Source organism: Esox lucius, chromosome 18 (assembly GCF_011004845.1).
Source record: "Esox lucius isolate fEsoLuc1 chromosome 18, fEsoLuc1.pri, whole genome shotgun sequence".
In the NCBI taxonomy this organism is placed as follows: domain Eukaryota; kingdom Metazoa; phylum Chordata; class Actinopteri; order Esociformes; family Esocidae; genus Esox; species Esox lucius.
In genome coordinates this window covers 26870247-26884408 of record NC_047586.1, presented here as the reverse complement: position 1 = coordinate 26884408, position 14162 = coordinate 26870247, and the positions used below count along the sequence as shown (strand labels likewise).

Genomic DNA, 14162 nt, shown 5'->3' with positions numbered 1-14162 from the left:
CACATTTCACATTAATTTATGTTAAAGAATGACATTGAGATAAGAGATGAACACATGTTTAATCAAGATGAAATATATGCCCAGATTCTCCTTTAAACCCAGGTCAAAAAGCAATAGAAAAAAACAAAACTTTCCTCCATTGAAGTCCATCTGTATACATTTAAGTTGGAGACATGTACATCTCAATTACCAGACTTTACAATGCATGAATTCTCAGCCTCACCTCCCTGAATGTACAACCCAAACTTAAAACCATTTATATATTTATTCCAGACTCATAGCATAGTGTATCACTCAGCAACCAGTTGGTGAGCACAAAAAAGTAGTTCATAAAAATGAACAGAACATCAAGAGCTTGATAATGCATATATCTTGAACATTGTGGCTACTGGAATTAGCTTTACCATAAATAGTGCCTTACAGTATAATACATACATTGTTTTAATTTTGAGACTTAAACAAGGTCACATTCCATTCCTATCACTTGACCCACTTTCCCAAGCAAGTCACAAAGACCGAGGAAAGAGAGTGGTTATTCAGAACAGAAAAAAGCCCATCATTCCTGACCCCATATGATGATCGTAACTGAAAATTCTTGGTATGGTGAATCAGTGTTATGTCTGACACTGAACTGAAGAGATTTGTAAAGTAAAAAGAAAAACAATAGTATGATCGACTGAAAAACAGTATTTAATAATAGGAACCCAATTCAAATAAATCCTCATCAACAAACCTAAGTGGCCATCTGACTTTGATTGAAATAGAGCAAGTAGATGCAATGTAGGCAAATAGTAAACAAAAAATTGCAACAAAACAAACAACTATGAGATAAGAGCTTAAATACACCTTCAGAGCTTGGTAACCGATTATTCTCATAGACATTAACGACTACAGCGCTAAACAGTATCATCTGTTTATTTGAGATAGTTGAATGCCATATTTTAGATGACAAATCTGAATAAATCCATCAATTAAGACAAACAAATGAATACAGCAAAGATTGTGTCTTTGTCCGTGCATTTCAGAAAGATAAAATGCTAGATGCAACAGTAACATGACAAAAAACGAAGGCAGAAATAATCATGAGTTGTTAGCCGTCACGTACGCATCAGGCAAAGCCAGAGATAAATCAAAATTAGCATCTCCAGTCCAGTGACAAACTCAACAGAGTGGTCAAAAAAGGAATATGTACAGAAAAGACAAAGGGGTTGTCCTGATACTCCTTCATGGCTTGCTTTCCTGTTCCCCTTTTCCTCACAGCCACTGAGAAAGAACAATGGATGCTTCAATCCTTATTGTTTTCACCTCAAATTCATTGTGGTCAGTGCCCATGAAGCAAAGGAGATGAGAAAAGAAATCATCTAAAAGACTTCTGAAGCAGGGAGGTCACTGTTTGGAGATTAAACACACCAGCATATTACACAGACACAAATATGATGCTACTCTACAGAAAAGGGTGTACAATAAATATTTTTTAAATGCTGTGTAGACAATCTCGTTTTTTCCGGCATTCCATTCCCAGATGCCCAACAAGGCCTACACCATACTTTCTAATGTACATGCCATTTTCCTCGCCCTGCCCCCATAACCCAAATAATGACCCTTCTATATCATCCTTTGTTCAGTAGAGCCCAACCCCAAATTGACCCCAAGCCCCTTCCCTGTATGCACTTGCGGAGATGTGAAAGGGGTTGTATCGTATTATCAACATGATAATAGCTTGAACCTTCGCAGACAGGATGGAAATTCCACAGTATTATTTCATGCCTATAATACAATCTTACCATATCTCCAGAAAGTGTCTACATAGGGGCCGCTGTTGATTTGGGGTGTTGCTCATTCAACAGAAGCATTGCCACTTGAGTGACTGTGTACAGTTGAGTGTGTTTCAGTGTGCTACTCAGTATTGATGGGAGCCCCAACATAGAAGAAAGTTGCTGTAGTGTAGAGTTTCGATCGGCTTGGACTCAGTTTGCCATTTATTTCCTTATCGGACCAAAGCCCACCCCCATACGGACTTAACAGGCCCTGTGTGACATTTAAACTTGGGTTAAGTCTCTTGCTCGGATTGAAGCACAGCAATTAAAATGACACGAAGGGGGCAACACAGTGTTAGATAACACTTGGTCTGGAAAAATGGGCCATTAAAGCTCTAAGAGCATAAAGGAGACAGGTGGGTAATACACTACGCGGTCAGCTCCCTCCTCGGATTCCATTCACTCCGACGAGGTGTACGCACGTCACAAAACACACAGATAGAAAGTCAAATCTCCAATGAGAACGCGTCACATCTGTCGCCCTCTGGTGCTCTAGTCCTGAACAGATCATCTCACAACCTCCTCCCAGCGCTGCTCTCTCTCACACACACACACACACAGACACACACACACGCCACTCCCTCCAGCCCTCCTGCAGTTCTTCCAGGTTTATCTGGTGTAGTAGACTCTGTAGTAGACACTCTTGGACCTCCAGAGGGAGTAGGAGTTGTCAAACTTGAGCAGGTAAACTCCGCGGCCAGGGTATTGGTGGCTGCCGGCGTAGACCTCTTCGTGACAGTCCCGCCGGTACACCGGCACTATCTCGTCCACCTGGGGCTTCGCAGCCTCCTTCTTAGCCTTTTCCTCCTCGCTAGGGGGCTCGCCTGGAAAAAGAGGGAACGGGTGTCAGAGTAGCTACTGAATTACATAAAATAGCTGGTCATGTTTTTCCACGCAGTTTGGACAGACAGTAGACAAACAGGGAATGTTCGTAACATGCAGGAATTTCAATGAGCGCAGTTAAACAAGCCCAATGAGATGAACCACTGACTAAGTTACAATTTAATCAGCTACCGCCCATAGCATTGAGCCATGACAGGTCCACTCAGCAGTAAGCAGCGGCTCACCTTCCTCGTCCTCGTCTTCATCACTAGACTCGCTGACGTGCACGCTAACAGAGGCGTTGGCAGCGTCCGTCCACTCGAAGAAGACACCAAAGCCAATGTCGTAGTGGTCCGTTGCGAACTCCCAGAAGAGGTAGGAGCCCTCCTCATGGGTGGGCACACGAACCGTCACCACCTCACCACGCCCCACTGTGATCACACTGTCCACGTCCTGCCGGATCTTCTCCTTGAAGTCCTTGATCTGGGGCCGCGTCCACATGGAGGGGGCCGCTATGACCGGCTGGAGGTCGGCTGCAGGAGACGAGGGGAGAGAAATGCGTGGCAAGTTAATGGTGACGGATAATTTCCTGTACATTAGTTTTTCATTGGACACCCTTTTACAAGATATGAACTAAAGTACATGCTTTTGATAGGAAACTTTTCAAAAAACAAGACCGTACAGGCTTTAGCCCAAGGTACTGAAAAAGCATGAATAGTGCCTTACGGGGGGGGGGGGCGGTCGCTGTGGGAGGTTGTATTGCATGGCCTGGTGTGGTTGGAGTTAACATAAGGACAAATGGAATGTTCTAAATGTTCACACAGGGAACATGAAAACACACTGGGCAGAAAGTCCTCTTAGTTGACTAAGTGTTACAGGAGGCTCATTTTATTACCCCTCGCCTATTCAACCATTTCGGTTCGCGAACACTATTTAGTGTCACATAACATTGTGGGTGTGTGTCCAAGTAGACTGTATATTTTGGCCCTATAAGTTACGTACCAGTAGCAGCACCATTAAACCAAGCACATTTCTGGGTAAAAATCTGAATAACAGCGATTCGGATGTCAACCTGACCCATGTGAGTGTGTGTTTGTACCTGGCCGGAGCATGTGTGCACCTATGGGCCCGTTCTCTGTGACCTCCTCGGCAGGGTCAAGGGGCTCTGGTTCTCGGTCCATACTCTCAGAGTGGGAGTCAGACTGGCCATTGAGCAGGGTGACATCCTCTCCAGCAGGGAGCACTGCTGCTAAAGGCTCACTGGTGGCCTCCAGAGTGGATTGGACCACCGCATCCTCCTGCTGCTTCTGTAAGGCTGCCTGGTGTGGGGTAAGGGGGGGTCAACGACTGGGAGGTCAGCAGAGTTAAGAGATGTGTATACTGTCCACTCACCACTTTTTTTAATCACATCACTAAACATCTGTCAGAAAAATGAACACTGGTTGGCAGTGCCTCTGATCAAGTTTACTTTTATAAAGCCCTTTTTACATCAGCAGTTGTCACAAAGTGGTTTAACAGATAACCAGCTTAAAACCCCAAAGAGCAAGGAACAACAAAAGTTTATCCACAGAGGCTAGAGAAAAACTCTTTGGAATGGTCGAAACCTAGGAAGAAACTAATGGGTGGCCTCTCCTCTTCGGGCTAATCTCATTATGGTTGTGTTTCCATAGGAGTTAAAATATGCCCTTCAACAAAATGATTACTTTATGTTTAAACATTATTTTACTTGCCATATAATTTAAGATCATCAAGAATGTTCACACTCATTTCTACAAGATTATCGTTGCAAATGACAATGTTATTTGAGCCAACTAAACTGGTAAAACAATTACATTATAAACTATCCTATATACTTTTTTTGTCTGACTGCTAACCTTAAGGAACAGGCTATCAGATTAGTCTGATGTGATCTTCGACACCCTGCCTATATAAAGTAGATAAACTTACCTCCTTTTTGAGAAAGATGTGGAAAACCTTGTAATATAATCTGGACATTTACCTGCTGTTGTGCCAACTGGACCTGGTAGAGCTGCTGCATGTACTGTTGGTAGTGCTGTTCCTGTAGCTGCCGTATGAGACCCAACTGCTGCTCAGGGCTTTCTGGGTACTGCTGGGCAGCGTACTGCTGGAACTGGACCGCTGTCTGAGCATTTAGCGCTGCCATAATTTGTTGTCTGGAGACAGAGAAGATGGAAGAGTCAGCTTGGCACCTTTCCATGACCACTGGACTAGGGCTTGACGCTACAACACAGATGCTACCCACTTCTGTTGCTCCACCCGTAACCTTTCCTCCTCCAAGTGCCTCCTCTCCTCCTCCTCCCTCTTCAGCCGCTCCTCCTCCTCAAGACGCTGTCTCTCCTCCTCCTGCCTTTGACGCTCCCTCTCCTCATCCTCACGACGCTGTCGTTCCTCCTCCTCCATCCTGAGGTAGAAGGGAAGGTCAGGACAACAAAAACACCAACTTTAGTAAATGCTAGGCTAGATTCCGACATGATGCAAGTATGTCTGTGACGGTCAGTCTCGGCATCACACCGTTTTCTCTCCTGCTCCTCCTTCTCTATTTGGTGGGAGGTGACGTAGGGTGCAAATAAATTACAGCACTTGTTCAACAGCTTGACAAACTCCACCATGGCCTCCTCCTTTTCCATGTTGCCCAGAGAAGCCCATTCTTTCCTGCAGAGGTTGAAGAGAGAAAGGGAAACAGAAAAAGAAAATAACCATCAGACAATTGTTTAAAATAGTGTAATTTTCCTTTATGACAAAAAATATGTGATGGCCTTGTCGAGGCAGGGCCAGCCCACTGCATAGTTTGACAAGACCACCATCCAAACATTTTTCTCTCTCAACTACTTAGGGTAGATAGTAGAACATATATAGGGCAGTGAACAGTTTCTCTGGTTATTTCAGTCACTGCCATTCACTCCATTACCCATGACAACAATAATCTGATTGGTAGCTAAGGGTTTAACAATCTAACCCTGTTGTTATTATGACAAAAAAACGAACATGCAGTGCCTTTTGTTATTCCCTACATCTGCTGTAATGTTACAAATGCATTTTTTCATAAGAAACCAACTTGCATGACGTTATAAAATGTTAACATTTTCTCTTTCATCCAAATGGCAAAATGTGGATAATTACAGAACAGCTGCAGGGGAAAAAAGTTGCCTAGTCTGCAACATCACTTCCTGTAGTAGTTCAAACTCAGCAAACCCAAATACCATGACTTCAAATGCACCATTTAGCCTCTGGAATCTACCAGAAATAATTAATAAATATCATTGCTCTCAATAGATTCAAACTTAGGTCGTCCACATGAGAGGCATTGCCTTTAACCAATACGCGATCGCATTACACGTTTCACCAGTCGCTAGACTCCATTGAGGATTGTGTAAAACTGACTAACGTTAAATTTACCTCCACCCCAAATAGCGTCTAGAACTGTATTGCTTTTGCCACTGGCCAGCTTATTAGCCAGTAATAGGCTTACTAGTATCTACTAACTTCCGAGGAATAATCAAAATTGAGAAATTTCTAGCGATACTGAAGATTAACTATTCCATGACAGAAACAGTTGCAAAAAAACGTTTCAGCCAGCGAAGTTTTCGCCAATACGGAATGATTCATAATGCATACATCGCTTCGCCTGTAAGGAGATACAAACTTGTGACTTATAGTTCACAAGTCCGCTTATCTAACGACTATCATCATCATCATCATCATCATCTACCGCTTATCCGGGGCCGGGTCTCGGGGGCAGCAGTCTAAGCAGAGATGCCCAGACTTCCCTCTCCCTAGACACTTCCTCCAGCTCTTCCGGGGGGACACCGAGGCGTTCCCAGGCCAGCCGGGAGACATAGTCCCTACAGCGTGTCCTAGGTCTTCCCCGGGGTCTCCTCCCGGTGGGACGGGACCGGAACACGTTCCCAGGAAGGCACCTTCCCAGGATGTGGAGGAGCAGCGGCTCTACTCGGAGCTCCTCCCGGGTAACCGAGCTTCTCACCCTAAGGAATCGCCCAGCCACCCTGCGGAGAAAGCTCATTTCGGCGGCCTGTATCCGGGAACTTGTCCTTTCGGTCATGACCCAAAGCTCATGACCATAGGTGAGAGTAGGAACGTAGATTGACCGGTAAATCAATCTTTCTTCACCACGACAAACCGATACATTGACCGCATTACTGCAGAAGCTGCACCGATCAGTCTGTCAATCTCCCGTTCCATCCTTCCCTCACTCGTGAACAAGACCCCTAGATACTTAAACTCCTCCACTTGAGGCAGGCACTCTCCACCAACCTGAAGTGGGCAAGCGACCCTTTTCCGATTGAGGACCATGGCCTCAGTTTTGGGGGTACTAATTCTCATCCCCAATGCTTCACACTCGGCTGCAAACCGTCCCAGTGCATGCTGAAGGTCCTGGTTTGAAGGGGCCAACACGACAACATCATCCAAAATCGTGTGGTCCCCAAACCTGACACCCTCCGGCCCCTGGCTGCGCCTACAAATTCTGTCCATTAAAATTACAAACAGAATCGGCGACAAAGGGCAGCCCGGCCGGAGTCCAACATGCACTGGGAACAAGTCTGACTTACTTCTATCGTACAGGAACCTGACAGCCCTTAGCAAAGGACCCAGGACCCCATATTCCCGAAGCACCCTCCACAGGATGCTGTGAGGGACACAGTCAAATGCCACAAAACACATGTGGATTGGTTGGGCAACTCCCATGAACCCTCCAACACCCCGTAGAGGGTATAAAGCTGGTCCAGTGTTCCACGGCCCGGACGAAAACCACACTGTTCCTCCTGAATCAGAGGTTCTACTATCAGCCGTATTCTCCTCTCCAGAACCCCGGCATAGACTTTCCCGGGGAGGCTGAGAAGTGTGATCCCCCTGTAGTTGGAACACACCCTCCGGTCCCCCTTCTTAAAAAGAGGGACCACCACCCCGGTCTGCCATCCCAGAGGCACTGTCCCCGACCGCCACGCGATGTTGCACAGGCGTGTCAACCAAGACAGCCCCACAACATCCAGAGACTTGAGGTACTCAGAGCGGATCTCATCCACCCCCGGTGCCTTGCCACCGAGGAGTTTCTTGACTACCTCTGTGACTTCAGCCCGGGTGATGGACGAGTCCACCTCTGAGCCCTCATCCTCTGCTTCCACAATGGAAGACGTGACAGCGGGATTGAGGAGATCCTCGAAGTACTCCTTCCAGCGCCCGACGACATCCCTAGTTGAGGTCAACAGCTGCCAACTTCTACTGTAAACAGCGTTGGTAGGGCACTGTTTTCCTCTCCTGAGGCGCCGGACGGTTTGCCAGAATCTCTTCGAAGCCAGCCGATAGTCCTTCTCCGTGGCCTCACCAAACTCCTCTCAGGCCCGAGTTTTTGCCTCCACAACCGCCCGGGCTGCAGTCCGCTTGGCCTGCCGGTACCCGTCAGCTGCCTGAGGAGTCCCACAAGCCAACCAGGCCTGATAGGACTCCTTCAGCTTGACGGCATCCCTTACTTCCGGTGTCCACCACCGGGTTCGGGGATTGCAGCCTCGACAGGCACCGGAGACCTTACGGCTACAGCTCCGAGCGGTCGCTTCGACAATGGCGGTGGAGAACATGGTCCACTCGGACTCAATATCTCCAGCCTCCCTCGGGATCCAGTCGAAGCTCTGCCGGTGGTGGGAGTTAAAGATCTCTCTGACAGGAGTCTCGGCCAGACGTTCCCAGCAGACCCTTACAGTACGCTTGGGCCTGCCGAGTCTGTCCCGCTTCCTCCCCCGCCATCGGTTTCAACTCACCACCAGGTGGTGATCAGTTGACAGCTCCGCCCCTCTCTTCACCCGAGTGTCCAAGACATACGGCTGCAGGTCAGATGAAACGACAACAAAGTCGATCATCGACCTGCGGCCTAGGGTGTCCTGGTGCCACGTGCACTGATGGACACCCTTGAACATGGTGTTCGTTATGGACAAACTGTGACTAGCACAGTTATCTGAACACTGCTCGGGTTCAGATCAGGGGGGCCATTCCTCCCAATCACGTCCCTCCAGGTGTCACTGTCGTTGCCCACATGGGCATTGAAGTCCCCCAGTAGAACTGTTGGGGATTACCCCACTGAATGCCAGTTCTTTAATGTGCTTAAAACCACTTCAGTACTCCGATCAGAGAGTAGGAGTCATCATCTCTTTTCCACCTTTTATTTGTGCAGGGTTTCACCATATAAACATTATACATTGGAGGTAGTCTCTGCAATAAACAAATAAACAGAAGTAAATAACTAAATGTTAAACAAACATGCTCACATACTGCTGTAATAAACAATACATTACTAATTAGACTATTTCAACAGCTCTCCCAAAGTGTTTAGCCAAATAATAATCAAGCAAACAGAATATAACAGAGCATATAAACAACTTAAACTACACTATACAGCGTCCTCGTTATGTCATTAAAGTATAACAAATATGGAATATCATTATACAGATGTATACACATAGTTGAACGATGTATTATCAATATTAGCAAGCCAAGTCACGATTCTAGCGGCACTTTCACGTGCGTGTAACCCGACAAACTAATATACAAAGATCGCGAAACACCCATGACCTACAGGCTTAAGGTTAAATATAATATCAGCAGCATAACTATTCCGTATTACGAACATAAAGTTAGGAAATAAACTCACTTTGTCAATAACTTTTGTCCTGCACTCAGAGATGCTGCACTGGTGGAAAAATACGTCATATCCTGACAGGTCTGTATGCATAATGAAGAATGCGTCACTTACGCCAAAACAGCATCCAATGAGATGGCGTACTAAATACTTCCATATACTAAGTATTCTACATAAGAGACGCTTAGAAGATATACAATAAAGCAGTAGATAATACTAAAAGAAATAAACCTTAAAGAATTCACAACAAGAATGATAGAGGCCCCAGTCGGAGAACTTTCCAGCACCCCTCCCAGAGACTCCAAGAAGGTTGGGTACTCTGCACTGCCGTTCGGCCCGTAGGCACAAACAACAGTGAGAGACCTATCCCCAACCCGTAGGCGCAGGGAAACGACCCTCTCGTTCACCGGGGTAAACTCCAACACATGGCGGCAGAGCTGGGGAGCTATAAGCAAACCCACACCAGCCCGCCGCCTCTCACCATGGGCAACTCCAGAGTGGTGAAGAGTCCATCCTCTCTCAAGGAGTGTGGTTCCAGAGCCCAAGCCGTGCGTGGAGGTGATCTAGTCGGAACCTCTCAACCTCACACACAATCTCAGGCTCCTTCCCCGCCAGCAAGGTGACTTTCCACGTCCCTAGAACTAGTTTCCGTGTCCAGGGATCGGGTTGTCTAGGCCCCCGCCTTCGACTGCCGCCCGATCCTCTCCGCACCGGCCCCTTATGGTCCCTCCTGTGGGTGGTGAGCCCACGGGAAGGCGGCCCCATGTCGCTCCTTCGGGCTGAGCCCAGCCGGGCCCCATGGGGAAAGGCCTGGCCACCAGGCGCTCACGTACGAGCCCCAACCCTGGGCCTGGCTCCAGGGTGGGGCCCCGGCTGCGCCATACCGGGCGACGTCACGGACCTCAATTTCTCATCACTACACTATTTAAAAATGAACAGTCAGTGAGTAAGAGACATTCGCTCTTCCTAGCCGGCTCCGCTTACGCTGTCGGGCAAAACAATTAAGAGACCACTGCAAATTGAACACTTCTGTTCCTCACTCAAAATGCTCCTTTTAGATTTTTGGATGGACAAGACGAGTGAATGTGACTCAGTGGCTGGCAGACTCTAGATAAACAGCATAGTGGCTAGAGATGCGGGCTCCGGAATAACAAGTCCCGCGATCGCCACCCGTAACAGTCAAAACGCATTATACCCGAGGTTCAGGGCAGAAAAGACTCCGCTGGCTACAACTTTACATAGCTACATAATAGGAAGCCTAAAATAAAATGGTTCTGGTGGATGTTAGGAATTGTGCAGGATAGACGAACACTTCGCTGGCTTCACGATTCTCTCGTCTTTTCACTTGACAATAAAGTAAATTATCGTTAGTGATGGCCATTCGAGGCTTCATTACCGTTCTTCTAGCAGCAGGATATTAAGCTAGCAGTGCTAACTCTTATTTTGAAAAAGAAAATCTAAGTCATAATTGAACTATATAAGTAAATATATTTAATCGTGTCTGTACATTTTATGTTTAATGTCCATTCCAATGTTATTCTTGTCTGTTCTTTTTCACAGAATAGATTAACTATATTGCCATATACAATTATGTCTTTTATTGTGATAAAGAAAATCTGAGTGCTGCCAGCATAACACTTTCTGATGAATCATGTTTCCTTTTACATCATGTGGATGGTCGGATGCGTGCGCATCGCTTACCTGGAGAACACATGGCACGAGGACGCACTATGAGAAGGAGGCAAGCTGGTGGAGGCAGTGTGATGCTTTGGGCAAAGTTCTGCTGGGAAACCTTGGGTCCTGCCATTCATGTGGATGCTACTTTGACACGTACCACCTAACCTGAGCATTTTTGCAGACCATGTGCACCCTTTCATGGCAATGGCATTCCTTGATGGCATTGGCCTCTTTCAGCAGGATAATGCACCCTACCACAAAGCAAAAATGTGTGTGTGTGTGTGTATACACAGTTGTGCAAAAAGTTGGCATACCCTTAGAGAAATGGAAATATATGTACCATCTGAAAAGAAAACCAGGGTGAGCAGCCAAAACACATTTCATTTCATATGGGATTCACATTCAACTGTAGGTTATAACAGAATGGCACAATCATAAAACAAAACAAAGAAAAATAAATAACTGGGCCCTGTTCAAAAGTCTGCATACCCTTGGTTCTTAATATTGTGTATTGTCCCCTGTAGCATCAATGTCCCTGTGCAGTCTTTTATAATAGTTGTCTATGAGGCCCTCTTGCAGGTGGTATAGCTGCCCATTCGTCTTGGCAAAATGCCTCCAGGTCATGCACAGTGGGTATAGTATTCTGTTCACTATAGGCCTTGTGGACCCCTCTCCAAACATAGAGCTTATGGTTGTGACCATAAAGCACTATTTTGGACTCGTCACTCCAAATTACAATGTGCCAGAAGCTGAGACGTGTTGTTGGGCATATTGCAACCAGGCTTTTTTGGGGCATTGCCGCAGTAAAGGCTTCTTTCTGGCAACTCAACCACGCAGGACATTTTTGTTCAAGTATCGTTGTATTGTGCTCCTTGAAACAACCAAAACATCTTTTTCCAGAGCAGCCTGTATTTCGCCAGAGGTTTACCTGTGGGTTCGTCTTCGTATCTGGAACAATTCTTCTGACAGTTTTGGCTGAAATCTTTCTTGGTCTATCTGACCTTGGCTTCGTATCAAGAGATCCCTGAATTTTCCACTTCTTAATAAGAGACTGAACAGTACTGACTGGCATTTGCAAGGCTTTGGATATCTTTTTATATCCTTTTCCATCTTTATAAAGTTCCATTACCTTGTTACGCAGGTCTTGTGATGGCAATTGCTTTTCTAATTTGAATAATGGAATTCAGTTGTTTAATCAGTAAGAATACATTGGTTAGAGAAATTTCCACAACATTCTCGACAGTTTTCTTCTGCTCCCCATCGCTCAGTATCTAGCCTGCTCAGTGCATCCACGTGATATTTTCAAAATCAATGCCAAGGGTATGCAAACTTATGAGCACAACTGTGTGTGGGTGCATATATATCTCCTGCCTGAAGGGTTACCTGCGGTCGTTGCCAAGGACATCAAAGAAGCCCACCTCAGGAGAGGCATCAAGGTTGTATGGCCCCAGTAACACCTGCTTGTGGAGAGCCACTAAACGAAGCTTCTCCTCATAGGTGGGATGGAAGGCCTTTCCATCCTTATCTGAGGATAAGACAAACACAAACGAATAGCCTAGTTTCCATAGGGCAATACACTATCCAGGGTAAATAATTTCTAAATGATTCAAACATTCATTTATTTCCAGATACTTATTTTCACAAAATGTTCTTCAACAGACTTCAAGTTATATTTGCTTCCATCGAGTGGGTGTGGCAAGGTATGGCATAAAGCATGGGAGTCTGGGAGAAATAGCGTCTTCCTGAAAGTGTTTCCTTAACCAGCAGTCCTCCATTTGTCTGCTTCCCTCTAAAGATTTTAATTGCATTGTATTTCAGAAACTTAGCCTGCCCCCCAGACACCCACATCTCGTTTGGCAACGTACAGGTGTAAATCTGAGATTGTTTCATGTTAAAGAAATTACTTAAGATTTCATTATTAACAATTATTTCTATAAATTCCTGTTAAAGGGCTTTCTGAACAGGTAACATTCACATTTGCAATTAATGTGATTGTTAAAAGGCGCACTACTGCTTGGTACTGTAGTAATGCATAGTATTGTGCCTGCAATCAATGATCCTTCAACGAAAACAAACTGTACTTTGTGTAGTCAGTTCCAAAAAGTATCTCCAATGACTGAAGTCTGGAAAACTGGTGTTGTCTTTTAGTGACCAAATTAGGATGTCACTAGCTTTGTACTAAAAATTTAGATATCGATGTGAATACAGTGTCATGAGCGTGTAGTATATATCACGAGCAAAATGCAGTATGACAAATCTGGGTGACATACGGAGTGTCTGGGAGTTTGTTTGCTAATCTCCAGATCTCCACTCTAGCTAGATGCTTTAATGACAGTGGAGGGTGTGTTTCTGCCACATACCAAACTAGTTACTGGATTCTCATTCAACAGACTCGAGACAGTAAGCCTGTAATTCACAGCAAGTATAGTACATAGGAACCACATGACCATATGGGCACAAGTTAAATATCGCCACATCTTTAATCTAGACTACACATCCATAATTAAGGCCTTCTCTCATTGTCTGAGCATCAAGAGAAACAAATAGCCAGCAATCATGCAGACCTATTTGGAATTTGTAGATTCTAACCGATGAAAAAGCTTGCAGTTGCTGTGACATTTTGACAGTTAGGCATAATTAGCAAGTGGCTACCTGACTAACGTTAGCTAGGTACAGTAGCAAGGCAATGAACCGCAAGAAAACAATGAACAGTGACAAACTGCTAGCTAGTTAGCAACCCACGGCGCGTTAAGATCCAAGCAGGGATTTAAATTCCAGGCATTAAAATGAGCTACATTTTCTCACCAAATACGAATGTTATGAAATACCTTTAAAGAACTTTAAAGCGAGTCCGTATAGTTCTAGCAAACCAAAGCCCCATTTCTTCTCTATTGTGGTTTTGGCAGAATCTCCTTCCGCCCCATCATCCGTGCCTTCCGCAGTGACATGGTCCTCCGTTTCTTTCTTCGAAGGTTCGGGGTCCGGTTCAACAACTTGCTCCTGCTCACCCTCGGGATCTGGGCTAAGGGTGAGGCCGTCGATGGAGACTTCAAGCCGGCTAGAACTGCCATTGCTGAGGTCGCCACTCTGAACCTCTGTCGCCATCATGCAGAATGTCAGCTGTCTGAAGGGGCCACGTACCTACTTCCGTTTTCAGCGGAAGTTCCGGGAATTTCTGC

At 45.7% G+C, this 14162-nt stretch overlaps 1 protein-coding gene across 1 annotated transcript; it reads right to left on the bottom strand.

Annotated features, from left to right (window-relative positions):
* Nucleotides 1-40: 40 nt before the first annotated feature.
* acbd3 (acyl-Coenzyme A binding domain containing 3) lies at nt 41-14162 on the bottom strand. The gene is made up of 8 exons (XM_010865235.4): nt 13812-14162; nt 12367-12508; nt 5172-5312; nt 4903-5061; nt 4639-4813; nt 3739-3958; nt 2885-3172; nt 41-2641 (listed from the first exon to the last, which is right to left on the bottom strand). Exons 1-8 carry the CDS (start codon nt 14089-14091, stop codon nt 2427-2429), a joined length of 1620 nt encoding a protein of 539 aa, XP_010863537.2. The 5' UTR covers nt 14092-14162; the 3' UTR covers nt 41-2426.

What these genes read in the sequence shown, in the direction of transcription:
- acbd3 (XM_010865235.4), bottom strand. Translation starts at nt 14,091, where the DNA reads ATGATGGCGACAGAGGTTCAGAGTGGCGACCTCAGCAATGGCAGTTCT. An exon ending in GTCCTTGGCAACGACCGCAG is followed by an intron (nt 5,313 to 12,366) that starts GTAACCCTTCAG and finishes CAACCTCTGCAG; the next exon opens with GAAAGAATGGGCTTCTCTGG. An exon ending in GAGGAGCAGGAGAGAAAACG is followed by an intron (nt 5,062 to 5,171) that starts GTGTGATGCCGA and finishes CTTCTACCTCAG; the next exon opens with GATGGAGGAGGAGGAACGAC.